Source organism: Pipistrellus hanaki, assembly GCF_964339955.1.
Source record: "Pipistrellus hanaki genome assembly, chromosome: 6".
Classification (NCBI taxonomy): domain Eukaryota; kingdom Metazoa; phylum Chordata; class Mammalia; order Chiroptera; family Vespertilionidae; genus Pipistrellus; species Pipistrellus hanaki.
In genome coordinates, this window is record NC_140508.1 from 81749894 (window position 1) to 81777105 (window position 27212).

General features: G+C 44.3%; 1 protein-coding gene across 1 annotated transcript in view; it reads left to right on the forward strand.

The window, feature by feature from the left end:
* The window catches only part of DHX35 (DEAH-box helicase 35), a 57400-nt gene extending 33470 nt beyond the window's left edge, over nt 1–23930 (forward strand). Inside the window, exons 13-22 of the mRNA XM_084887365.1 lie at nt 867–991; nt 5467–5521; nt 9313–9408; nt 11235–11329; nt 12990–13067; nt 14610–14739; nt 16686–16767; nt 18719–18790; nt 19381–19492; nt 22817–23930. Coding sequence (XP_084743491.1) covers nt 867–991; nt 5467–5521; nt 9313–9408; nt 11235–11329; nt 12990–13067; nt 14610–14739; nt 16686–16767; nt 18719–18790; nt 19381–19492; nt 22817–22861 — 890 coding nt within the window. The 3' untranslated portion in view covers nt 22862–23930. The remainder of the gene's footprint in view (nt 1–866; nt 992–5466; nt 5522–9312; nt 9409–11234; nt 11330–12989; nt 13068–14609; nt 14740–16685; nt 16768–18718; nt 18791–19380; nt 19493–22816) is intronic.
* Nucleotides 23931–27212: the final 3282 nt, after the last annotated feature.

Sequence of the window (27212 nt, forward strand, 5' to 3'; positions counted from 1 at the left end):
TTACTGCAGCTTAATGGTCTCATGGAAATTGGGCCACCCTGTGTGAAGGAGGGTGTGCATCGTTAAAATGTTGACTGATGTGGGAGGGCTTTGAGGGTGGAGCATTTTCTATATAAACCATAAACTTTCTGAATATGAACAAAATGGATTTAATCTCTTCCTCCCTCATTTCCCCCACCTTTCTGTCTAGCTTTTATAAGAAGGCCTTCCAAAGTCCCTTCCCCTCCCTCCCTGTTCTCCTGCCCCTCCCATCTTGGCACCTCTGTGCCTTGTGCTTTTTCCTGTGAGAAGTCACCTTTTGCTCCTGGTGGACAGGCATGTAAGCATTCATTAATCTATTTGGGACAGCCATTGGCATATGAGTGTGATGTTTGTGCTTGGTTCATTGATTCGAAGAGTTTCATTTGGACAGTTTTTGCTCTTCATAAGATTTGGTCATTTATTATATTCTGGTTACTGTTTTGGTAATGTATTTTGAAATTATTCTTTAGTGTTTATATGTACTGTTCTTGCCTTTCAGTTTACTCTATCCCAATCAGAGATAATTGTAACTGGGCATCAATAGTGATTCAGCAAACACTTGTTGCTTTGATTTAATATTTTGCTGACAAAAAACACATTTTAAAAAAAGTATCCTAAAAATAAGAGGATAAACTTCCATAATGATATATTATTTATAAAGATATAAATTGCTAAAGTATTTAAGTAGAATGGTCTTTAAACATGAAATAACTTTATATCATAATATATGCATCTGATCGGGATCCTAGAGCCTCTTGTTAGAGGTGGAAAGCTGTCCCTTTGTCATAATGATCGCGTTTGATTGTGACATCTGATCCCAAACAGTTCTGATTTCCTATCCTCAGAGGAAGCCTTTGACAAGTTGCCTCAGTCCACCGTTCCTGAGATGCAGCGGAGCAACTTGGCCCCTGTCATCCTGCAGCTGAAGGCACTGGGCATTGACAACGTCCTCAGGTTCCACTTCATGTCGGTGAGTCCTCCTCTGTCTGCGGCCAGGGAGGCTGGAGGGCTCGCCGGGGAATGTCAGGACATTGTTATAGGGCATGTCAGCTTTCTTTCCTTCTTTCTTTCTTTCTCTCTTTCCTTCTCTCTTTTTCCTTCTCTCTCTTTCCTTCTCTCTCTCTCTCTCTCTCTCTCTCTCTCTCTCTCTCTCTCTCTCTCTCTCTCCCCCCCCTTTCTTCCCCCTCCCCCCCTTTTCTTCATCTTTCTTTCTCCTTTCCTTTCCTTTTCCATTTCCATTTCCTTTCTAATTTAGCTCCTATATTGTGTGCCTGCTTTGTACCAGGCCTTGTGCAGACTTCAGGGGGAATACAGCCAGATCAGTTCTTGTCCTTGTCCACTGGGAAACAGAGACAAGTAATGAGTTATTACAGTGTGTGTGCCCAGTGCTGGGAGAGACAAAGGCAGGCCCTCCAACCCAGTTAGTCATGCCTGTGGTGAGATGTGAAACTCATGGGATTTCACCAGCTCGGGAGGGGCAGCGAGATGTTTTAGGCCTGCATGTGAGAGTATTGTGATTGGGGGAGTCAAGAAGGCCTTGGTAGAGCTGCAGGGAAGGGTCTTGTGGCTGATTGCGTCTCTGCTTATTGCCCAAGGCAGGTTTCCGGGTCAGAGAGCATAGTCCTTTGGCAGGTCCTTGACATGGGGCCAGGTTGCTTTCCAGGTATAAACTCCAGCAGCACAGGAATGCCCTACTCATTGTGCCCCTACTATATTACGTTACTTTCTTTTAGCATTTCGCTAGTTTGATTGATGGTTGGGAAGGAGAAAGAGGGTAGAAAAACTACCATCTGTATCTTATTATTTTGTTTTTCATAAGGTAGTTTTTTTTAAAAAAGTTTACTGTACTCTTTATACTTTTATGTTAAGCCATTTATCTCTTAGAATTAGTGTTTATTAGTATTTTTCAGGAGTCCTTTAACTATTAAAAATTTTTAATCTTTGTCCACAGTATTTCTTACAAACAGTTCTTCTAGTTACTTGTATTTTACGTTTTTAAGTTTATTATTATTATTATTATTATTATTATTATTTTAATATATTTTATTGATTTTTTACAGAGAGGAAGGGAGAGAGATAGAGAGCTAGAAACGTCGATGAGAGAGAAACATCAACCAGCTGCCTCCTGCACACCCTCCACCGGGGATGTGCCCGCAACCAATGTACATGCCCTTGACCGGAATCGAACCTGGGACCTTTCAGTCCGCAGACCGACGCTTTACCACTGAGCCAAACCGGTTTCGGCTATTATTATTTTTTAATGTGCAAACATTCTAAACATTTCCACAGTAAAGTCTTTCTGTCTTTGCCTCTCTGGCTTCTGTTATTGTGCTTATGAAACTTCCTCATATCTAGGTCAGTTAGTTCATAAATATTCACTCATATTTCCGTCTTGCATTTTTATGATTTGAAGACTTGCATTTTAACTCTTTGTTCTGTCCCAGCTGTATTGTTAAGTGGTATAGCAGGTATGGATTCTTGGATAATAAAATCCCTAATGTCACATAAACTAGGCAAATGAATAGAAAAATAGCACTTTTCCTCCCAAAGGAAGCAATTGTGAAGAAAATGAACCCTTTGTTTATTGGTGTATAGTATAAGAAATTATAAAGAAAAGATGAAAAGTAAATGCAAATTAAAAGCTATTAAAAACCCACATCTAAGATTAAAGGAAAACAATATGACAACACTGATAGATCAACATCTCAGTAACTACACCATTTAGAATAAATCTAACGTCCACTGAAGAAAAAAGCTCAAGGAAAGGAAACAGCACAAACAGTAAACTAATGTCAGAACATGCTCGGCTTTTCTAGAAGAAAGAGAAGTGCAAATAGAAATAATTGTAAAGTCCACTTTAAGTTAGTTAAAGGATCAAACACAAGGAGAGAGGGGAAGAGCCAGAGCTGACCTAGTTTGGGAAAGTGGTTCCATCCCTTGTTTCAGTCCTCACAGAGGCCTTCCTGACATTATTTTATGAGCCAGAGCAAGGCCTGACATTTTCTCAGGGAAATTTTTCCTGAAAGAAAGTTTAAAAAAAAGACAAAAAAGTCCATGTATTATAATATTTACAGCATCACTTTGTATTAGATTAAAAAATATAAGTGATGAAATCCATAAACTTAGGACAACTGAGAAATGAGGAAAATACATACAAATTCATTTTCATGTAGCCCCTTCCCATTATTTCCCCTGAAATGGTGTTTTTCACCACTGGACTTCATTATTGAAATCACAGGGTTCATATAACTTTGTATATTTTGCTGTGATAATTACAGTAGCAAAGAACTGAAAACAACTTAGTTGCCCAGGAATAAGAAAATTGCATATTTTACAGAGTATGTATGACCTTGTTGGAATGTAACTCAGCTCTCCCAAGTACTCACTGAAGTTCCTATGGGTACAAGAAACAATGAAAACAGAAAACCAAACAGTGAGGAAAAACAGCTAAAATTATACATACCTAGTCCTTCCAACTATGTTAAAACTGTTTGCATATGATCCCAAATCAGATGAGGCCATAGAGAAATGCTGGTAACTGTAGTAAATGTGTATTTAGGTGAAAATACTGTGGCTGTGCTTTGGGGGAGAGGGGAGAGATTTTGTTCTTTTTTGTTGATTGATGATAAATTCAAAGAGCAGAATGAAAGGGTGACTTGGTGAATGACTAGAAATGGGGTCAAGGATTGGAAGGATTCAGAGAGGACCTCGTTAGTTTTGTTCTGCAAGTATTTAAAACCTAGTTCAGTGCTTTGCTGTTCCTTTTGTCAGCTCTCAGTAATCTCAGGGTAAAGATCCCGAGAGATTAGGCTCCGCCACTCAGATGCTGTGTATTTGCCTCTGTTGTCAAGCCAGATGTCAGAGGCACTGAGGAAAGGCTAGTGAGTCAATTCCATGATCTAGTCAACCATGATTTGTGGAATGTCCTCTGTACAATGAATTAGGTCTAATTCTTACCCTTATAAGTGTGTGTGTACAGTCATCACAAGTTTTAAAAGTACAACTTTGTTCCTTGGCTGTCAGTGAGTGGGGTGGAGTGAAAAAAAATGAGTCCTGGCCGAAACTGGTTTGGCTCAATGGATAGAGCGTCGGTCTGTGGACTGAAAGGTCCCGGGTTCGATTCCGGTCAAGGGCATGTACCTTGGTTGCAGGCATCTCCCCAGTAGGGGGTGTGCAAGAGGCAGCTGATCAATGATTCTCTCTCATCGATGTTTCTAACTCTCTATCCCTCTCTCTTCCTCTCTGTAAAAAATCAATAAAATATATTAAAAAAAAAAAGAGTCCTGGATTCAGTTTCTGGCTTTGCCATCCATCAGCTGCCTACTTGACCCTGTTCAAATGTCTTTTACTTATTTTACTTTCTTCATTTGTAAATTGAACTAAAACAATGTGATACTTAAAATATGTTTGTTACGTGAATGCATTTAGACCAGCCGGCCAGTGTTGCTCAGCGGTTCAATGTCAACCTATGAACCAGGAGGTTATGGTCCCATTCCAGTCAGGGCTCGATCCCAGGGGGTATGCAGAAGGCATCCAATCGATGATTCATTATTGTTTCTATCTCTCTCCCTTTCCTTTCGTCTCTCTGAAATCAATAAAAACATTTTAAAAATAAAGACACACAGTTTGAAAACTATTATAATTTTATTTCCTGGTTTATTATCAATGAAGTCATTTTGCAGTAAATAGTAATAGTGCTTGGCAGTTAGTAGATGCTCAGTAAAGATTTGTGGAAGGAAAGGAGGTGAAGATCTAGAGAATCAGACTGAAGGTCACAATATTACTAGTAGCTTTGCTTAACTTTAGGTTATCTGGCATTCTGTATTATTTTCAGGACTTCAAATTCAACCGCATGTCAGTTACCACTTAAAGGCAAGGATTGGCTGAAACCGGTTTGGCTCGATGGATAGAGCATCGGTCTGCGGACTGAAAAGTCCCAGGTTCGATTCCGGACAAGGGCAGCTGGTCGATATTTCTCTCATCGATGTTTCTTAGCTCTCTATCCCTCTCCCTTCCTCTCTGTAAAAAAATCAATAAAATATATTTAAAAGAATAAAATAAAGGCAAGGCTTGGAGTGGGCTCTGGGTGATGCAGAGTATTGCAGTGTCATAGGTAGTAGAAGATTTGAGAGTAGGCAGTGAAAATTAGAACTGTCTGATGTGAGTTTAGGAAAAACAAGGAAGTAGTTCAAGGCAGTCCATTTCTGATTGAGGGAAGCATGAGGCCTCCATGGAAAATGTTTAATCTAGCTGAGGTTAAAGATTAAGTATTAAGGATGCTGAGATGTATAGGAAGCACATGTTAAGAGGCGCCAGTATTATGTATAGGAGCATGGAGGTGAAATTAGGGCCACGTGGAGGCGAGAGTGGATTTGAGCTGGAAATAGTCACATTTTTATGTCTGTCACCTGAAAAAATTAATTAATTTTTATATATTTTTTACAGCCCCCTCCAGCACAGTCGATGGTTCAAGCATTGGAGTTACTCTATGCCCTGGGAGGTATGCCTGTCTGTTATTGCTAGTATATGTTCTCTGATCTGCTCACTAATGTGTGGTGTTAGGTTGTATTCATTTAGGTTCTTAGTATCTTTAGGAATGGCATTGGTTCTCCCCTCATAAATAATCCTCTTAAGGATTCTTAAGCTTTATAGAAATAGGAAGGTGTGATTAATGGTACATGACGTCTACTCCTGACAATGAATTAATGAAGTATATCAGTACATCAGAAGCTATTCATAACCATCAGCAGAGCCACGCACTCTCCTAAGGATATCCAGAAGATTCTATACCAGTATTTCAGGTGTCACCACTCCAGACCTTTTTCTCTGTCCCTCCCCCAATCCTGAAGTCTGTGGCTCAGCGTTCCCTGTGGAGATTTGGGTAGCATCTAGCCTGGGTAAGGAAACACCATGTTATGGGGGAATCTGTATTCTTTTGTTGTTTGAAAATGTAGTATTTTACTTAAGAGCGAGAAAATTGTCACCTAAATTCACCCCCTCCGGAAATATGTATTTTTTTCTGTGAATGTTGCCCCAAGTGAATAAATATCCATTTTAGTAATATGTTTCAGTGGAGGTTTTAGATTATTTTTTTGCTTTTAACATTTTTATTGAGATGTAAGTTACCCATTTAAAATGTACAATTCAGTGGTTTTTAGTATATTCACAACGTTGTGCAACCTTGCCACAAGTTTAGAATATTTAGAACATTTTTATCGCTTCAGAAAGAAATCTGTACCCATCAGCACTCACTCCTCATTCCCTTTCCCCTTCTCCTCCCAGCCTGGGTCCCGCTAATCTACTTTCTTTCTTTTCTTTTTTTTTTTTTATCATTTGTCACTATTCAGTATTCCTGTGAACAATGTTTTTTTGTTTGTTTGTTTGTTTTGTTTATTGATTTTTTACAGAGAGGAAGAGAGACAGACAGAGAGTTAGAAACATCGATGAGAGAGAATTATCAATCAGCTGCCTCTTGCACACCCCCTACTGGGGATGTGCCCGCAACCAACGTACATGCCCTTGACCGGAATCGAACCTGGGACCTTTCAGTCCACAGGCCGATGCTCTATCCACTGAGCCAAACCAGTTTCGGCTAATCTACTTTCTATGTCTATAGATTTGCCTATTCTGGACATTTCATACAAATGGAATCATATAATATGTGGTCTTTTGTGATTGGCTTCTTTCATTCAGCATGTTTTCAGGATTCATCTATGTTGGAGCAGATATTAATACTTCTTTTCTTTTTATTGCTGTATACTATTCCATTGTATGGATATACTACACATTATTCTCACCTACTCATCAGTTGATGGATATTTGGGTTGGTTTTCTCATTTTGGCTAATATACATAATGCTGCTATAAACATTTGTATACAAGTTTTTGGTGGATATCCCACCAGCAATGTATGGTATCCTGTTTCCCTGAAAATAAGACAGTGTCTTATATTAATTTTTTCTCCCAAAGTTGCGGTAGGTCTTATTTTCAGGGGGTGTCTTATCTTTCCATGCCCTAGGTCTATTTTCGGAGGATGTCTTATTTTCGGGGAAACATGGTAGTTTCCAATTTCTCCACATAATAAAAAGTTGCTAATACTCTTTTTATTATCTGTCTTTCATATTATAGCCATCCTAGTGGATAGGAAGTGGTATCTTGGGTTTGATTTGCATTTTCCTAATGACTAATGGTGTTGAGCAACTTTGTTGGAGAAATTCTTTGCCCATGTTTAATTTTGGGGAATTGTCATTTTATTATTGAGTTGAAGGAGTTCTTTATATAGTGTGGGTACACATTTCTTCTCATGTCTGTGATTTGTAAATATTTCTCCCATTCTGTGGGTTGGCTTTTCACTTTTTTTCCCCCCTTCCTTCTTAAATATATTTCCATTGATTTCAGAGAGGAAGGGAGAGGAAGAGAGAGACAGAAACATCAGTGATGAGAGAGAATCATTGATTGGCTGCCCACAACCTGGACATGTGTTCCTGACCGGAATCGAACTTGGGACCCTTCAGTCCGAAGGTCGATACTCCGTCCACTGAGCCAAGCCAGCCAGGGCTGGCTTTTCACTTTTTTGCAGTACAAAAGTTTTAAGTTTTTTGTTTGTTTGTTAATCCTCATTGGAGGATATTTTTTTCCATTGATTTTTAGAGAGAATGGCATGGAGAGAAAAGGGGTTGGGGGGTGGGGAGAGAGAGAGAGAGAGAGAGAGAGAGAGAGAGAGAGAGAGAAAGAGAGAGAGAGAAATAGTGATATGAGAGGGATAGTGAAATATATCGGTTGGTTATATATCCCACACATGCCCCAACTGCAACCCAGGCATGTGCCCTTAAGCGGGAATCAAACCTGTGACCCCTTGGTTCACAGGCCGAGGCTGTAACCACTTTGCCACACCAGCCAGGGCAAAAGTTTTAAGTAATTCAATTGTCACTTGTGGTGTCATAGCTAAGAAACCATTGCCTAACCCACTGGCATGAAAATTTTTTTCCTAGGTCTTTTTTTGAAGCGTTTTAATAATTTTAGTTCTGACATTTAGTGGGTTTATGATCCATTTTGTGTTCATTATTTGTAGGAGTTGAGTTAGGAGTCCATCTTCATTTATTATATTTATTATATTTATGATACTTCCCTGTGAAGGAATAACCAGTTGCTGATTTAAAGATCTTCAGTGATTTCAAAGGCCTTTAGGTGGGACTACATCAAGTAGCCCAGAGTGAATATGTGCCAGGATAGGTTTCCATCTCCTGTTCTCAAGCTTGTAATAGGAACTTGTGAAAACAAAGTTTCCTGGCTTATCTGTAATGGGGATGGGAGAACGTTGAGTACATAGAAGCTTTTCATTTGGACTAATTGTCCTTCAATCAGCATGACATTTAAAATATTTTCTATTTCGTCACTGCCCTAAATTAACTGGAAAAGATAGAGGGAAACACCCAACTTAATTTAGTTTCAAGCTGAATTATCACCTTTGAAAAAGCATTTGTTTTAATGCTACATCTTGGGAATAGTCTAAACAATAGTCAAACAATAGTGCACGTTGTGGGCATTCAGTTTCTGGATGTTGGCCAGCGGTAAAGAGGCAAGGAGGGATGTGGGGAATGGAAGGAGTCTGTAGACTGCCCAGGAAGCAGCTGGATAAACAGCTCTGGTGTTGGCACCAAAGAGAGATCTGGGCAGGTGTTTAGATTCATAATCCCGGTCTGTAATTGCTCACATAGTAAGGGAAGAACGGAGGGCATGGGATGTCATCCTGAGACATCTACCATGGGGCATGGAAGATCCAGAGGTGACAGGGAGCAGCAGGAGAGGTGTCAGAGAAGAAAGGGGGGGGGGGGAGGTGGGTACTGGGAGCCTGGGAAGAATGTTTCCAAGGAGCTGTGGTCTACAGGGTCAAAGGCAGCTGTAGACCCTCCGGAAGCGCCTTTGTATTTCACACTGTGTGGTGGCTGGGCCCTGGAAAGAGCAGTCTGTGGAGAATATGGGGCCAGAATGAGGCTGCTGTGGGCAAGGAGAGAGTGGGAGCAAGAGGAGGCTGCAGGGCCATTTCCTTATAATGAAGTCCTTGGATAGAAGTCATGAGAAGTATCAGTTTTTTAAATTAAATATTCAAGAGCTCAAAGCAGATCTTTTCTTCTTATAATGTAATGGTGCTCGGGTGTCAGATTGAGTGTAGTAATGCATGATTCATCCTTTGGATACCTTTGTTCAGCATACATCATCATCTTTTATTCTTCAATAACTGTATGTCTTTCAACACAACGGTACATGCCTTCTGATGGTTGTTCTCATGCAGGTCTGGACAAAGACTGTCGACTAACTGAACCACTTGGCATGAGAATAGCAGAGTTTCCTTTGAATCCCATGTTTGCAAAAATGCTGCTTGAATCAGGTGGGTGCAGACCAACGGTTCTCATTGATTTTATTTTGTCTGTCAGAGGAGTTATTTCCCTGAATTCTATGCATCTTGGGGAAGAGGGTTCAATATATTTAGGGGAGTAAAGGAGCTATTGATTAACGCTGTTGGGTGTGGGGCATGTTGCTAACTTGTGATTCAGTGTCAGTCTTGATTAATTCAGTAAGCACTTCTGTTTGTTTCTCATGAGTCTAGCACGAACGCCTTTAGATTTTTTTTTTTTTTTTTAAACAGGAACGTTATTGTGGTAAGAAATACATAAAAAACGTACAGTTTCAGCCACTTTTTAAGTGTATAGTTCTGTGGGGCATTAAGTATATTCACATTGTTGTTGAACCATCACCACTATTAATTTCCAGAATTTTTTAATCTTTCCAAAATGAAATCCTGTACCTACAAGACACTAACTCCCCATTTTCTCCTCCTCCCCAGACCTTGCAATCACCATTCTGCTTCTTGTCTCTGAATTTAGAAACCTCATATAAGTAGAATCATACAATATTTATTCTTTTATGGCTGACCTTTTTTCACTTGGTATGTCTTTAAGGTTCATCCATATTGTAGCACATGTCAAAATGTCCCTCCTTTTTAAGGCTGAATAATATTCTATTGTATATATAGATCACATTTCATTTGCCCATTATCTGTTAGTGGACACTTAGAGAGCTTCCACCTTTGCTATTGTGAAGAATGCTGGGAACACGGGTGTACAGATGTCTGCTCAAGTCCCTGCTTTCACTTATTTTGGGTATATATTTAGAGTGGAATTGCTGGATTATCTAATAATTCTATGTTTAAGTTTTTGAGGAATTACCATACCATTTCCACAGTAGCTACACCATTTCATATTCCCCCCACTAATGCACCACGGTTCCAACTTCTCACTTCTTTAGACTTCTGTGAGGATATAAATTAAGGGATAAAAGTGTATAATCTAAAGACCTTCTCATACTTAGAAACCAAAATCATCTAGAGAGCATAGTGTTCTTGGCCTGGGAAAGTAAATAAATGTTTTCTAAATTTTATCTAACTTTTACATTAGTTGGCAATCTACAAAGTTGTTTGTCAAACTAAACATGGTGAAAGTTAACTATAATTGTGTTTTGGAAAACCACATGACCTTAGACTTATATTTAGCAACAGGATTCTGAGTTTGGAGTTGGGAGTGGGCCACTCATGAGGCAGGAAGCCGGGGGGCGGTGGGCAGGCAGTGCAGTTTGCTCTCACTGCCTGTGTCCTGGAGGGCTGATTGCTGCAGCCTCTGGTCTCAGGTGCCCGCAGCAGCAGCAGCAGTAGCTGCAGCCCACAGAGTGCTTCCCTGGTTCAGTTTTCCATGTGCTAGAGCCTTACACACACGCCACCTCAGAGAAGGGTCCAAGAGCAGAGAAACAGCAGGAGGGACACAACCACGTATTCCCTGCCCCCTTCCTCTCTCAGGCTTTCTGCCAGAATTCCAGGTGTCCACATAAGAGAGCTGGGAGCAGATTTAGAGCTGACCGCCCTCAGTGGTGGGGCCAGTCCCGCTCCCATGGCTCACAGGAGTATAACACTCCGTGTTACAGCTGCCGAGTTCATGAGCAGCTCCTTTCTGAGTCCTTCCAGGCCTCCAGGCATCAGGCCAGGTGTAGGACATTCCATTTGGCAGGGTGAAGCATTTATAAATTATAAACTTCAAAAATCAAGCTATATACGGATATATCATCTTAGTTTGCAGCATGGTACAAGGAAAACATCAAAAAATGTCTTTCATTTCTTGTTGACACATTGCATGTTTGAAATCAAAGGTGCTTTGTGTTTTATAGGAAATTTTGGCTGTTCTCAGGAAATTCTCAGCATTGCAGCCATGATGCAGATCCAGAATATCTTTGTGGTCCCCTCCAACCAGAAATTTCAGGCAGTAAGTCCAGTGTTATTTTTAAGCGGTTCATACCAGTGTCTTTGACTTTGGGCTTTCCTTATTAAAACAACTAGGAACTTCTGACAGCCGAGTTGTGCAAATCCCAGCTTGCATTTGAGTGTTTGCTGTGTGCCTGACATGTGACAGACATTTCCTGTGCATCCTTTCATTTTATCTTGACCGTAAACCACGAGGTAGATGCTGTTAGAATCATGTTTAGAGATGGAGCCACAGGAAGGTTAGGTGACTCACTCATGGTTGCACAGCCAGGGTCCAGAGCCGCAAGTCTTAACCATTGTCCTACTGACTTTCCCGTAAGGAAACTTGTCCTTTAGGCTGTTCTGGGAGCAAATGAGTGGGCATGTTAGTGACGTAATGAGTCAGTTCCCAGGCCCAGCAGAATGATTCTGGTCATCGGGAATGACAAGGCCCTGCCTGGGCCCAGGCGTCGTTGACTGAAAGCATGAATGTTGGAAAGACTGAAGGAAAGTTGTGATACTGAGGAGCGCCGTGCAGGTGAGGCATATGATGGAGGCAGTTCAGTGACAAGTTCAAAAGTTGGCTGCTGTTGGAAGAGTCAGAGAAGCAGCAGCCTTCTGCGTGGAGAGGCTGCCTTTGGATGTGTAGTTGGAAGGAGAGACCTTTCTTATGGATTCTTGTCATTTTCCATAGATTGTCATAGTCATATAACATAGATTACAAAGCTTTCCTGCTTCCATGCCCAGGTGGTTTTTGCTGTTTTCTCCATTTTCTGTTTATTTGCTTCTCTATTAGCTTTTTTAACAGTCCTACCTCAGTATAGGCAAACTCGTTTTCAAGATGAGGAAACAGAAGTTCTGATCAGTCTGTCTAAAATTACAACATATTTCCTCTTCCCTTTATATCCCATCCCCTGCTTTATTTTTTCCCTCTAATACTTCTTGCCTCCTTGTATAAAAAATATTTTGCTTATTTATCTTGTTTATTATATTTTTCTCACCACCATATTATTTGCTGTTATACCCCAGATTCATAGAACGGTGCCTAGCCTATAGTAGGTGCTCAGTAAATATCTGTTATTGAATGAATGGAAGGAAGGAGGAAGATTAATTGTGTAGTGTTTGGTGCAAGGAGAAAATGCTGAAGTGAATAAGTATTAGTGTAGTTGTATTGTATGTGCTGCTCCTTGAATCCATGGGAGCGGATGGCATTGCCCAGGATGTTACAGAAGGAAAACTTTAGGGATGGGGTCTGAGCAGTAGCCTAGAAATGTGAGTGTCTACCATGTGCCAGACAGTTGGCCCCTGCCCTCCCGGAGCTTACATCCATTAGGGGCTGGGAGGAGTTCTGAAAGAGATGATATTGCCTGCATAGAGGAGGAGAGAGACAAGAGCACTAGCATTTATTTAATAACCATATTAGGTACTTCACTGTGAATTATCTCAATTCCACAGCGAGCTTGGTAGATAGGCTTCATATCCTGATTTTATAGATAAGGAAATTAAGGCCGAGAAAGGTTAAGTAACCAATCTGAGGTCTTTCGGGAAATGGCGGGGCTAGAATGGTGCAAACCAGGTCTTTCTGGCTCTACAAGCCATGAGCCATTCATTGTACGATATGTTGAATGAGCCAGTATGAGAGGCTCCCAGGTGTCAACTTCTAAATGTATTTTTCTTTCCAGATTCGAGTGCACCGGAAGTTTGCTGTGGAGGAAGGTGACCACCTCACTATGCTCAACGTGTTCGAGGCATTTATCAAAGTAAGCACAGCTCCTGCTTGAAAGGCCCCCTTCACACACCTGTTCGCTCCGGAGCCCAAGTCCGGGAGTTCGGTTCATGGAGGAATGGCCAAGAGGCCTCTTGGCTTTCCAGTTAGATATGGCCAGTATTCCAAACCGTGTGGGCCCCTGCCTGAGATGGTGATGCAGTTTTCCTGAAAGAACACAGGAATCTCACTCCTCTCTGCCTAGAGGTGAAGCCTAAGGCAGCAGGTTGCTGGCTCGGCCCTCCTGGCCCCTATCCCCTCACTCTCTCACCACCCAGCATTGCTGTACAACACGGCCGGCATTTGAATAGGAACTTTTGTGACATTTCCCGTAATGAGTGAGGCTAGGTGTACTTATAGGTTTAGTTGACTCTTCAGAGCTGTTTAAGTGAGTTCACACAGCCACCTCTCCTCAGCAGCAGATAAGCTGTGACACTGTGAGAAGACATTTATGTGAGGATCTATGTATATTCACGTACCGTACCTGTACTTAGCCTTAGGTGATGTTCATCTTTATTGTTCTTCATATTCTGTGGAAGTAAGAGCAAATAATATAGCTTAAAGTTATCACCAAAAATTACTAAAAAGAGAGATCTCAAGATGATGAAGGCAATGAAAATAGAAACCTCTCATATAAAGGAAAGGATGGATGTAAGGGGTGACGAGATATTTCAGATTTTCAGTATCTTGCATTCATTTTTTAAATACTTTTTTAGCAGAGGAGAAACACTAACTTTTTGTGTTATCAGGGATATCTGAAGGGAGATTATTCAGTTTTTAGAAAAAACCTTGGTCTCTTACTGAGATTATTAATCATGGATTAAATCAGTTCAGATTTGTTATATATGCGCAGTATGTCATCCCCAACCTAAAGCTCCCCCTGCAGTGGAATGCAGGTACAGGTCTTCGTTGTGTTGTTCTGTGGCTGCTTTCTGGGAAATCATCTGTGTTTTCATTTTCTTATTTAAAATGCTTTCCTCCGTGGCTTATACTCTAATTCCTGAGGTACAGTCTCACAGCAATAATTGATCTAAGACATAGTGATCATTCTTTAGAATATAGAACAGAATTAAGTTCTGTTGATAGAAAAATTGTACTTTCAGGATAAATAGTAGTAACTTGGAAATTATTTCTGAATTGACAAGTATCATATTGCCTGCCTACAGTCCGATAAAGTGATAAATTCAAGCAGTGCCAACGAAGGAAGGAACGCTGATTTACAAAGAACCACAGGGAAGTGATTCTGTTTGGTAGTTTGCCACTCACGTAGGAAGGTATTTAAGATTGTCATTAAGATTGACAACTCTGCTTGTCATGAAGATCTAATTTGCCCTTTAAGCAGAGAGTGAGATCAAAGAGCAGTCAGATGGTGAGCTTGCCAGCATCTCTCTCAAAAAAGGGCCAGTTACGGTCTGAAGATCCTGCCCCACGGAGTGAGCAAATGCAGGAAGAGAAAATGAGGATTTTCACAGTCTAGTTGTGGTCAAGAACCTGTCTGTGGTTTCCTCACTCTCCCCCTTTCTGGATTATTCTCTAGCACAACAAGAACTCTCAGTGGTGTCAGGAACATTTCCTGAATTACAAGGGTCTTGTCAGAGCTGCGACAGTAAGAGAACAGTTGAAAAAGCTTCTTGTCAAGTTCCAAGTGCCCAAGATATCGAGTGAAGGTAAGAGTCAGCTGCCACTGCTGGTGCTGTTCCTTGCTTTGCTCGGTGTAGCTGCACTGTTAGGATCTCATGCCGGGGTGTGGTGTGAGGCTGCGCAGTGTGTTCTGGACCTGAGTTGATGAAAAGCTGTGGGTAAAAGTAGTATATTTTTTCTAAGGAGGTCCATTTTTATGTCCGAGGGTTATTGTTAAAAAATTTTCATAAGCCTTGAGAACACTTAAGAATCATTAACCTTCAGATCATTGCACATTCTATAGTTAATTAGAATGGAGGCTTTGTAAGAAAAACTACTTTCAAGTGGACAGTATTTATGGCTATGACATATAAGTTACATTTTACTTTCAAATACAGATATTTTTACAGCAAGTGCTGTGTGTTTAACCTGGGCCGTCACCATGGTGAGACAGAAGCGCTGTGTAAGGCACGATCTCTGGCCTCTGAAGTGGGGACACACTAATTGCCTTACACTGTGACAGAGGTGCTACGGTTCTCTCGTCCTCCCACTCTGCGAGGTGTGGGGTTATCACCCACACTTTATATCACAGATGAGATGTCCAGTCCTGGGGAGAAGTTAAGTTCAGAATGACACACTTGGCTACAGCAGGGGAGGTCTGTGTGTGGCTCAGAACCCACACTTCTGAGGAAGTGACACGTTTACTCCTCCATTCAGCAGTTGTTTTTGAATACCTATTGTGTGCCAGGCACTCTGGAGGTGTACTCTCAGCACCCTTAGTACGTTCCTGTGATGGGCCAGGCAGGGTCCAGAGTGCTTTCATATATTAATTTGTTTAATGCTCACAACAATCCAGGTGTTATCTTCACTTTATGGAGGAGAAAAATGAGGCCAGGAGGCAGCGATAACTTGGGGATTGAGTGCCTGGCACCTAGCAGAGAGGTGCAGTCTTCTGCGTCTGTGGTTCTTAACCTATTCTTCATTATTAACCCCTCTCCCAGGAGAAAAGTTACAGTACATTCTTCCTAAGGAGAGAAATTAAATCTTACTAAGGAGTAAGATTTTGTAGGGAAGGATTGAACTTTGAGGGCCTTCTGTACTGTAATATCCAAGATTTCCTCCCACTTGCTCCCCAAGAACCATTTTTTCACCCCTTTTGTTCTTCATGGAAATTTCTCATGGCCAGTTGGAAACAAGGGATGGCTTCTTGGGTCAGATTGTGGTTAGAGGTACAAATTTCTGATTCTTCAATTCTGTGCTAAAAAGGAATAGGTACCTTTTTGTCAAAACATTGCTGGTAAAAATGCAGCGAAACTGATATTCTCATCCATTGTCGATGATTTTGTAAGTTATACTACCTTTTGGGTACTTATTTATCAGCAAACTATATTTCATTGAATCTAAATGCTATCATGAATAAGGCATCCCATTATTTTGTGTGCCACTAAAAAGAGTGAGTCTTAGAATTGATGAAATACGGTATGTCATTAGACACATAAAGGACACTTTGCACAAAAATTGGGAATGTATCCTTTGGGAATCATCTAATAAATGGAAGTCTTTATCCTTGGAGGATGTTTACTGTAGCAATACAGACACCCATTCAAATGGAACATTTGAAAATTGTGAAGAATTACACACTGTGGCTTATAACCACAGAAATAATATAGGGTGGGTGTCCCAGTTTGTGTCTTGTGAAAGGAACATTCCCACAAGATGCTCTCCTAGAAATGAGTTCCTGAGGTCACTGGCCAGCCAGGAGAATGCTCTCTGAAGTTCTGGTGCCCGGCTGTAGTCTGGGCAGCTGTGGCCCCGGACGGTTTGGGTCCCAAGTCAAAGGCACAGCACAGTTCAGCATGTTTCTCTCAGCAGTCATTGCAGGTTGCAAGGTGGCTGGAAGCAGCCTGGGGTGGGCCTTGCGGCACAGGCCTGAGCACACAGACTATACAGAGGCAAGGGTCTCATCCATCCTTCTGTTGGCTGCTTTGTGTAGGTGATCCAGATCCGGTTCTGAGGTGCATCGTTTCAGGATTCTTTGCCAATGCAGCGAGATTTCATTCTACTGGAGCTTATAGGTAACGTGATACTTTATGAAGTCATCTATTAAAGGAGAAATCTTAAAAATGTCCAGAACGCATAGAAAGCTGCTGTACAGAAAAAGGAGAGAAGTTAAAGAATTTCCCCTTATTTGTATCGTGCCTCTTATCCAACAGTGAGCTAAGGTTAGCTATATAGCTTTAAGCAAAGTCTCTTAACTTTATGGAAATGATTCTCAAATATTCAGTCCATCCACATGGTGTAGAACGATGACAATTTACAGGAGGCTGGTCACATTTCCATTCCAATAGTAGAATACTAGGACCAGAAGGAACTGTTAAAGATGCTCTTTGCTAGGGGAATTACTTTTGTCACCGGGTAGCTCAGATAATTTTAGAGAATTGCAGGATTGAAGCTACCACCTACCCCGGTGCATTGTGGCCACATTGGGGTCTTTGGATGTTGGCCAGTGTTTCTTCATGTGCTGGACCTCCCCCCCCCCCCCCCCCCCCCGAGACTACAGCCTGCCACTTGCAGTTCCATTTTCTAGGCAAAGAATATCACTGGTGGTTGATGTCCCCCCTAACAGCCTTTAGTATATTAAATATAGTAAAAGCTAATGTGTAGCTTAACTTTTTCTCCAAACTAAATCATTCCACTTTGAATTGTTCCTTTCAGTCTGTCTTTTCTCTCGGCTCATTTTAGTCTCATAACTTCACTGTAGCCTGTTTAAAGTGCAGCGATCATAACAACCTGTTACTTAATAAGGGAGCAGTCAAAAGGCTCTCTCCCCAGCTCTTCTTTGGGCTCCTTTAATCGTTTGTCATTAGCTTTTTCCCCTCAGAAGACATTTCAGTCCTGCTACCTTGAGGTCAGCTGTGATGCCTGGACACGGGGCTTTATTAACAATCCAGGGCCACACTGGACTGTTTTTTTGGGGGGGGAGGGGGGGAGGAGGGGAAGGGGACAGGGACCAGGTCTCCATCCAGCATCTGTTTGAACCTAAGTATAGCACGTTACATTGATCTCTGCTGTGTTCTTTTTGCCACTCCAGGCCAAGTAGTCTAGCCCATCAGTATCATGACTCTTTGCCCATGTAGGAGCCCCCTCCCAACGCTGAGCTGTCCATGTTGGAGGCTACGCTGAGAGGTCTGTGGTCCTCTCCAGTGAGCACCGGTACTCCGTTGTCACCCCATTCTCCTCAGCAATACTAATTAGCAGTTTCTAGTAGCATTTAAAAGAATGCTCCGGTGTCCTCAACAGAAATATGGGTTACATTGGAGGCTTCACAGTCCGTGAGTCCCTTTGCGATGAAGTTCAGTGTCTGTCAGCTCAGACTGCCTGGTAGGACAGCTAGAACTCAGGTCCTGGAAGGGAGCTCCGCATGGCGCTTGAGACACTTGCCTGACACACAGATCCCTGGCACCTATAGAAACTCTATAATTATGGTTTGGGCAGTGACATCCTAATCTACGAATGTGTGAATGCTCCCTTGTGATCTGATCTTATTGATAATTGTGTGCTCAGTAAGGCTTTTTAAATTAATTGAGTCAAATCTGAGTTGAAATTTGAAATATTTTCTCAGCAAAATGGGTACTTCAATATTGAGCTTTCTTGGTTCCTTATTATTATCTATCCCATAGTCTTTAGTATTTAGTTTTGTTTAATAGAAATAATAACATAGTATTTGTTTCCAAGGAAATGATTTTGAAAGAGAACCTACAAATGACAAACATAAGCACTGGCAGAGCCATATGTTTCCAAACTTTTTTTCTGAAAATGTGTTGCTTTTCTTTTCTTCCCTTGTTTGCATGACTTATTCTTGACTTTCTGGGGTGGCAGTGGGGGAGGGGCCTTTGAAGGGCACAAGAAAAGATGGAAAGAAAGAGTTTTGTTCTTGTGAGGTGCAATCTGCATGCATTTTTAATAATATTAAACACGTCTCAGAGAGTATAATGTGCTTCAGATAAAATTCTTCTTTTTTATAAGGACCATCCGTGACGATCATGAACTACACATCCACCCCTCGTCAGTCCTCTATGCAGAGAAGCCCCCTCGCTGGTAAGCCATCCTCCTGCTTCGTAACCGTGTAATGCGTCGAAGGAGAGGCCCAGTTCTGTTTGTCTCTGGGCCCCTATTGCCTGGCACAGCGCCTGGGACAGGTGCCCAGGACACTTTGCTATTTACTCTGTTATACTGGGTCATTTATAGAATTTCTGCTCTATCAGAGAGCCCCTTAACAAATGGCGATGATCCTGTACCACTCATCCATTCAGCAAACATACTAACCCCTGCACTGAGCACAGCCTTGTGGAGATGAATTCAGGTCCAGGTGAATTTATAGTGACCTTGGAGAGAGAGACACCACAGATTTCAGTGTCTTAGGAGAAGGACTTTGATAGAGGGGTGTATGAAGAGTTGAGGTTGGCACCTCCTGTACCAAGGAGAGTCAGGGATGGCTGAGATGTTTCAGAAATCATGTAGGACCCAAGTATCATCTGTGAAATGGACACTTTTATTCGCAGTGCATTTGTGAATGCAGTGCCTGGCACACGGAATACACATGTAGTAAAGGTGGCCAGCTCTAATGGTGATTTTTGACTCTCATCCGCAGATATAGGAAATTAGCTCATGTGTCTTTCTTGTTTCAGGGTTATCTACAATGAAGTTATACAAACCTCCAAGTATTATATGAGAGATGTCACTGCTATTGAGTCTGCTTGGCTGTTGGAGCTGGCTCCACACTTTTATCAACAAGGAACGGTAGGAACTAACAGAATCTGTCCCCCCAAACTGCCTGTTAACCTGCCTCTTCATTTTTTTAAACACACACTCACTCTCCAGTTCACTGCCTGAAATTATCCCCCAAATAGCACATAAGGTGAAATGGCCATTACCATATCCTCTGACCATTCTGGGTAAAAGTACTTGCTTATAGTTTAATGTCACCGAGGCTTGATTTTAGTCTTTCGTAGGACTGGTCTGAAGTAGCCATACTCCCATGACATGATGGCCTTTTTTGCTGTCTCAACTGAATGCTTAGGGTATTTAATGAGGTCTTTGCACTCTGGTCAGAACTCCAGTGTCTCCACACTGTACAGACCTCCAGACTCTCCCAGTCAGCTCACACCACCCCAGCCACTGTTGCTGGCCAGCCTTATCGAATCTGGGCTTGCACATGTGCAGCTTAGTTCTCAGCCAAAGACTGAAGGGCGGCCCCATAGAGATTGCTGGAGCTGTACTTTTCTGTGAATTCCAGCTGCCTCGGGCTTCCTGAACTCTTCTGACCTGTTTCCTCTGTCCAGCATACTGCTCTCTGTTTAGGATGTGCTTCTGCGTGCCACGGTTTGCCGAGCCAGGCAGAGACCTGGGATGAGTATAGAGCGCACCCTGAGTTTCCTTCTGCGGGGTTGTAGCCCTGTGCTGTCTGTTGCCCAGTGCTGACAACATTTGCATCAGATATTTTATCTGGTTTTTACCATCACTTACCTCAGAGGGAAGGTCCAAACCTGTAACTTCATCAGGGTTATAACCAGACTGCAGTGTTTTCAACCCTTGACTGGTACATTTAAAAATTGGGAGATTTCACATTAAATATAGATTTCATGTTCCTTTTTTTTTTTTTTTTTTTTTTTTAAGTATTTATTGTTGACAGTATTACATATGTCCCCTTTTTCCCCTCATTGGCCTCTCCCAGCCTGCCCCCACCCTCCGCCCCAGGCCTTCACCCCCCTATTGTCTGTGTCCATGGAGAGGTGTATTAAAGTGAGGTTTCTCCTGAAAGAAGCAGGAGTGTCTGCTTACATGGGGCTTGGTTTCTGCATGGCCTGCATGAAGGACCCTCCAGGCGTCCCAGCGCAGCCCTGGCTTCCCTTGTTCAGCTCCCGGGACATCTGAGTTGTGACCCTGCAAATGGGAGAATCGCATCCATCTCTCTTGCAATGTAAAGGGCACTTGTCTTTTTAACATTTTCTTACAATGTTTAAATCCTACCCAATGAAACAAAAAGCATTTCAAGCATCTCCTCATAAAGATATTTCAGTCCCAAATGAGACCAGCTGCAGGGACTGATAACAGTGCAGAATGTGTTGTCTCTGTATGTTGGGCTGACCAAATAGGATAAACTAAAGTGAAAGAAAGTATTTTCCTTTAAAACCTCTCGGGTGGAAAGTCCAAGAGAAGCGATTAAAAGGCAAAGAAGTTGGGAAGAATGGCCAGCCTTACAGGTGCTTGCTAAAGGAACGAGGTGCAGGCAGTTAGAGGAGGACCCTAAGAGGCAGGCTCCTGCGGAACAGAATTACCTAGAAGCTGAGTCGTTTTCCCTTCTCAGCTCAAAGATAGAGCTTCTTTAGGTCAAACCCACAAAGTTAAAGAGCAAATAGCCCCAGAAGTTTGAAGAAAATGACAACACACATTTCTGCATTTGTCTCTTCTCTCCAGATGCCCTCTTGTCATCTCGGCAGCTCTGCTCTGATCATTGTGTGATCAGTTATTTTTAGAGGGGCCGGGGCCCTTAGAAATCACCTGGTCCGCCAACCTTATTGTACAGGCGAGGCCCTGAAATTCGCCAAGAACCGCAGCCCCTCCTAATTAGCCAGTCCAAAGGTACTGCTACTGACTTTTAGTCCGAAATGAATGGCTTTCTCCAAGAGCCCTCAGCCCTCCAGTGGTGCCCGTGGATGGCAGATGCGCCTGTTGAACACAGCGCAGCACCTCTGAGGTGCCCGCTCTGTTCCTGGCACCGTAGGTGACTTTCCATTCCCGCTGATTCTCAGTGTCACTCTCACCCTGTAGAGAGGCCTGAAATGGTCCGGAGTCGGCTTTGTTTAGACTCAGCATTCTTCCCAGAAACGAGCACCAAAAATGGTCCGCAGGCACGGTGCTGTCATCTCCCACCCCGAGCTCAGGCTGGGAGTGTCTAAGGTTAGTTGTAGGGGTCACATCGAGTGAAGTGAGATCATTGAGAAAATTCAACCAGACCCACAGCCAGGGAGGAAAACAGGGTGACCTGGTCAGAGATTTGCCTTTTAGTCCTTACATTTCTCCCCACTCTGATTCTTAGAAATAGCTTTGGAGTCTGGGGAAAACCTCTAAACCAGCACCTTTGCAAGAGCCTACACTGGTCCTTTCTTGGGCATAAGCAGTTAGAAATTCACACGTGTGTCCTGTCCACTCAGCCTTCTGTCGTGCTCGCTGGTGTGCTGCCTTTGTTTCTATCTCTCCCTCTTCCTTCTTCTCTGAAATCAACAAAAATATATTTTAAAAACAAACAACAAAAACACACGATACCTGACTAGTCAGGTGCACTGATAGTTTTCCCCTTAGAATGTCAAATAAAAAAATGAGCAGCAACACAACGATAGCTGTCAGGTGCTAATGATTCAAAATTATACCTATATTTTCGTCAGATCAGCAAAGATTATATTTTTTGGTGTGCTGCAGAATTTCAGAGATGCAAAGGTACCAACCATGAGATGCAAAGGTTGAAAATCGCTGCCTTAGAATGTAAAGAACGCTATCTCCGTCAGTCCTCTTATCTGATGCCCATGGTTATAATGTTATGCTTTGTGTTACTTGTACTGGTAAGGAGCAACATTTCTGAAGGAAAGCCTGTCACTAGGCGGTGCCCTTTTCCTGGGGCCTGGCCTGGATCACAGTTGCTGCATCTGAGACGCTCGGTAAAATGATGTGTCTCCTTGTTCCTGTGCCGGGAGAGATTACCTTTCTCTGGCCCTTCTTAAGGAAGTCATGGACACGAGGTGGCATCCAGCCTGAGCCGGTCCCTGGGCACAGGTGCTTGGCTGCTGTGCTGAGGGCTGGCAGAGGGAGACCGAGTCTCACTGACAGCATTGCACAGCCTGTGCACCCAGGTAGAGCCCTGGCCGGCTGGGCCTCGGGCTGCGTGCTCGCTGCAGGCGTTCCCTCTTGCTCATGGTGCTCTTCTGAAGATGCCTGAGGGCACCGCACTAACCGAGAAGGTGCCAACCGGATGGAAGCTCTGATTTGGTTATTTCTATGGGCCTAGTGTTGAAGTCTGGTTTCTTTGTCTAACCAACCCCACTGACGAGTTTCTCTTTTCTCTTGCAGCACCTGTCCCTAAAAGCCAAAAGGGCCAAGGTCCAAGACCAGTGAGCAGAGCCGGGCTGCTTGGGGCCCACTCCTCCATGCTGCTGCCCCAGCTCGGGGCATGGTGAGCTGTCCGTGGCTCCTGTGGACCTTCAGCTGCTCTGAGGAGGCTGCCGCCCATTCCTAGGCCCCTCTCCCCTCCCTCAGCATTGCATTCCTCGCTGGGATCCGGAGGAGTTGGCTTGGGGCACCCTGCCTGGCTGCACCCAGGCAGAGCGGGGTGGCAGGGCTTTGCTCTTTGGTCTCGGCACCCTCCCCGACCCAGCATGCCACTTCCAACAGGCACGCCGCCTGGCCCCGCTTAATGGGGACCGGGGAGGAGGGAGCTGCTGCCGGCTGAGGCACCACGTCGAGTGCAGAGGGCTAGCTGGCCTGGCTTGGCTCTCCTGGGGCCACGGCTGTGTCGGCTAGTGAGGGCCGCTGCCAGATGGGAATCTGTATCTGGAGGCAGAGACCCTGGAAACGCTGTGATTTCCCCCAAATCACCCAGGGCTTGGACCAAGCAGCTCTGGTTCCCCCTTTCGCGCACGTCCCTGTTGATCTGTGGCCAGAAGACTCTCAGGATTGGTGATGACTCACAAGCACTGTTCTCGTTAGCAAACGGCTTCTGTTTCAGAGTGGGCCAGCTCTCCCCATTATGACACCACGTCCCCTGCCACCAGCCGAGCACTCGTGATCGCCCCTTAGCTCAGCCCCAGGGGCCCTCTGCGGCAGGAACTCCGCAGCGGAGAGGCTCCGCTCCTCTAGCTCAGGAACAGGACTTAGCGTTTGTTTTTGTTCATTTGCCGGGTTCTTGCAGGAACACGGGCGGCTCTGCCAGCAGGCTCTGGTTTCAGTGCCGCCCAGGCTTCTTTGCGGAGAGGTTGGCATTACCACACGTGACCTGGCCAGATGCGCTCACCTTGTTTCAATGACATTTAAGAACATGTAGTTTGAAAGTTTATTTTTGTACTGATCTTAGTATGTACCTGCCACTTTGGCACCAAACCTGTATGCCATTTTTATTTCCATTTTATAGTGATAACCTGTTAATAATAGTGAACCTTTATACCTAAAGTAAATGTATTCCCTCCCACGCTGGCTCTCGTGGTCTGTGTTCTAAGATTGTCCACTTCATTCTCCCGAGCGAGGGCCTGGCATTGGCTGTGAAACCTGAGGCCATGGCAGCAGCGGCGTCAGGGGTCAGGTAGACCAGGAAGCCCACCCAGCAAGGTCACATGACCACACGCTCTCAAGGCCTCTCTACAGCAAACCATGGAACCGGTTTAAACGAAGTCCCAGGGATTCTTGCCAGTGTTCACTGGGGTCTTCCTGTAGAGAGGTCTGAAGCACTTACTTGTAGAAAGTCTGAATTTAGGGCCACGGTTGGTCCTCATAAGCTTCTGTTGGGGTGGACGGAGGAGAGTGCAGGATCCACAGCCTCCGAGTGAGACCAGAGATCCAAAATGAGAGACCGCAGTGGGGGGTGCAGCGTGGGCGAGCCCGCAGCACTGCCTGTGGGGGTCTGGTCCTGAGCGCGTCTGCCTGTGCCCACCTCTCAGCGCCGCCCAGGGTGGGCGCCTGAGCTGTGCTGTGCTGCAGTCCACAGTGGGCAGAGCACTCCTCACAGACGGAGACTCGCTGTAAAGCCACAGCCTTCACCGGCATCTGCAGAACCACACACCTCGTCAAGGAGTGATATCCCCGCCTGGCTGAGAGACGAGACAATGGCCAGCAGGGCCTGATCACCTAGCAACTCACAAGACTGTCCCCAAGTGGTTCCACACGAATTAGTCCCCTCAGGCCCGGGTTTTCAGAATGGTTAGTGAAATTTCTCCAAATCTGCAGTGTCTTCTTGCGCTGCGGGAGAGGTGGAGGAGCATCTGTGTTGGAGAGTGCGGTGGGCAGTGGGGTCCTGGCTGAGACGGGAGATTTCTGTGCTTGTGCTTCATGCCCTGAGGTTCTTTCCCAGGGCTGGTCTCCCAAGGAATTCTCGGGGCCAGCCAGGCTGCCTGCTGGGATGGGACTTGAAGACATGAGGACATCAAGACCAGGGAGGAAGGTGAGCCAGCCACTGGGAGGGCAGGAGGAGCATCAGGTTTGAGTGACAGCTGATACATCTGTTTTGGCACAGGGGGTACCCTACCTCGTGCCTGATCTCATTCCAAACCCACTCTGTTCCCCCAAAGCACTGTGACCAGTTCCCCATCCCCATCGCCAGTGGCTTCTGAGCACCACGTGAGAACCGTGTGGCTGGAGCTTGGCAAGCGGCGGACCTGTCCACTCCGAGGCCTGGTCCAGTAGCTGCAGGATGGGCCGCATGGTCATGCTGACGTGGGGGCTTCAGCCCTGTGCCCCCCATCAACCCTGTGAAATGGCTGCAGAGTGGAGCTGAGAACGGGACAGGGTGCCAGGGAACCGCGTGAAGGGCAGTCTGGTTGGAATTTGGCTCCAGGCAGGTCCTGGTGCTGGGCACCATTTTTTCTCGGCTTCTCTGTCAAAATGAGGAATTTGGATAATGAGCATTTCATGAGGCTCAAAATTATTCTACCTGAAAGACCATCTAGTCTCTTTAGTTTGAAAATGTTCTTTCTTCTAGAAAACGATGGTAGTTAAAAAAAAAAGTTTTCCTTGGAACAATAAAATACTAACCGTCTTACATCAGCCTCCTAATTAAAAACCAATCAAAACAAAAACAAATGCTGACTGATGAAATCCCCAAGTCTGGGCACCGCTGGGGTAGTGGGCTGAGCAGACTGGGGGCCAGCTGGCAGCACCAGCACCAAGCGCCAGGGCCCCGGAAACTGGGTCTGCCCTGCCAAGCACCTGAAATTCAAGCGAGCGGGAGCAGCTGGGGACTCTGTCTTCAAAAATTGGAAGGATTCAAGCGAGCAGGACCTGGCCTGTGAATCACTCCCTGTTCCGTTAGGTAAGACTAGGATTCCCACTCTCCAAAGATTCACCTGGATTTTCCCTCGGCCTTCCAACTTGTGTGAAGGGGGTGATGGAACTCTGGACTTCCTGTCAGCTTACATTTATTTTTTTCTGTCATCGAAACTGGTAATAACTGATTACATCGTTTGGGACACAGCTGGCCACTTTGTGGGAGGAGTCTGCATGGCTGGCCTGGAGAGGGCTTGTCTCTGTGTCCTCAGTCATTGCTCCCTCTGACAAGATCACATTCTGCCGTCCAAGGAGCTGGTACCTGGTGCACTGTTGGGTGGCATTGGGCTTGTTCAAACGGCTGCCCCCTTGCCTGCCAAAGAGATTCCTGATGCAGCATTTCCCCCTGGCCCAGGTTCTACTGACGGCAACGAGCAAGCAAAGGAGGCGGGGAGGTCCAGGAGGGAGTGGGTGTGGTGGGAGGCCTCTGGTGATGCCCAGAGTCTGCATAGCCAGGCGAGGGTCCAGCACAGCTGCTGCCCCCGGGCCTGGGCTGATGGGCGAAACCCGACATGATTCAAAGGCAGCACATGCTCCTTCCTGCCTCTGGAACCCCGCACCTGGACCCTGCGCGGCTGCCTCTGCTCACTTATTCTCTCTCCGCTCCCACTTGCTTTGTTTTTTGTTTGGACGTACAGTTGGGTTCACTTAGCGTGTGTTTACTCTTAGCTCTTTGTTGTTTATTTGTTGTTTCCACTTGTGAGTATCCTTCTCCCCTTAATTTTATCTCTTTGACTTCTGCATTATTTTCCCCACCTTTAAAAGAATATTTTTATTGATTTTTGGTGAGAGAAGAAGGAAGAGGGAGAAAGAAACATCCGTCTCAGAGCATAACATCAATGGGCCCACAACCCAGGGATGTGCCCCGGCAGGGAATCGGCAAACAAACCAATTGGCCACTTTCTGGTGCATAGGGTGATACCCCCAATTGGCCACAAAGTCCAGGTTCTCCCACACACACTTTTTTTTAAAATCATAAAGTTGCTTCCTTTTTATATTGTTTTTAAAAAGTATTTTTAGCCCTAGCTGGTTTGACTCAATGGATAGAGCATCAGCCTGTGGACCAAAAGGGTGTCCTGGGTGTGATTCCGGCCAAGGGCACATGCCTGGGTTGCAGGCTCGATTTTCCCCACCCCACCCCTGTAGGGACATGCAGGAGGCAGCCAATCGATGATTCTCTTTCATCATTGATGTTTCTATCTCTCTATCTCTGTCCCTTCCTTTCTGAAATCAATTAAAAAATATATAAAAAAGTAAAAAACGAAGATGCAGCACTATCATTTACAGACACTAAAAATATGTGCACACAAGAAACAATGCGTTTGCAAAAACACGTATAAACCAACAGTAGGAGAGTCGCCTGGAGAAGGTAGGGGAGGAAAGAAAAGAAAAAAAATGGGAGCTCATGGGATTTATCTGGACACAGGTTATCCTT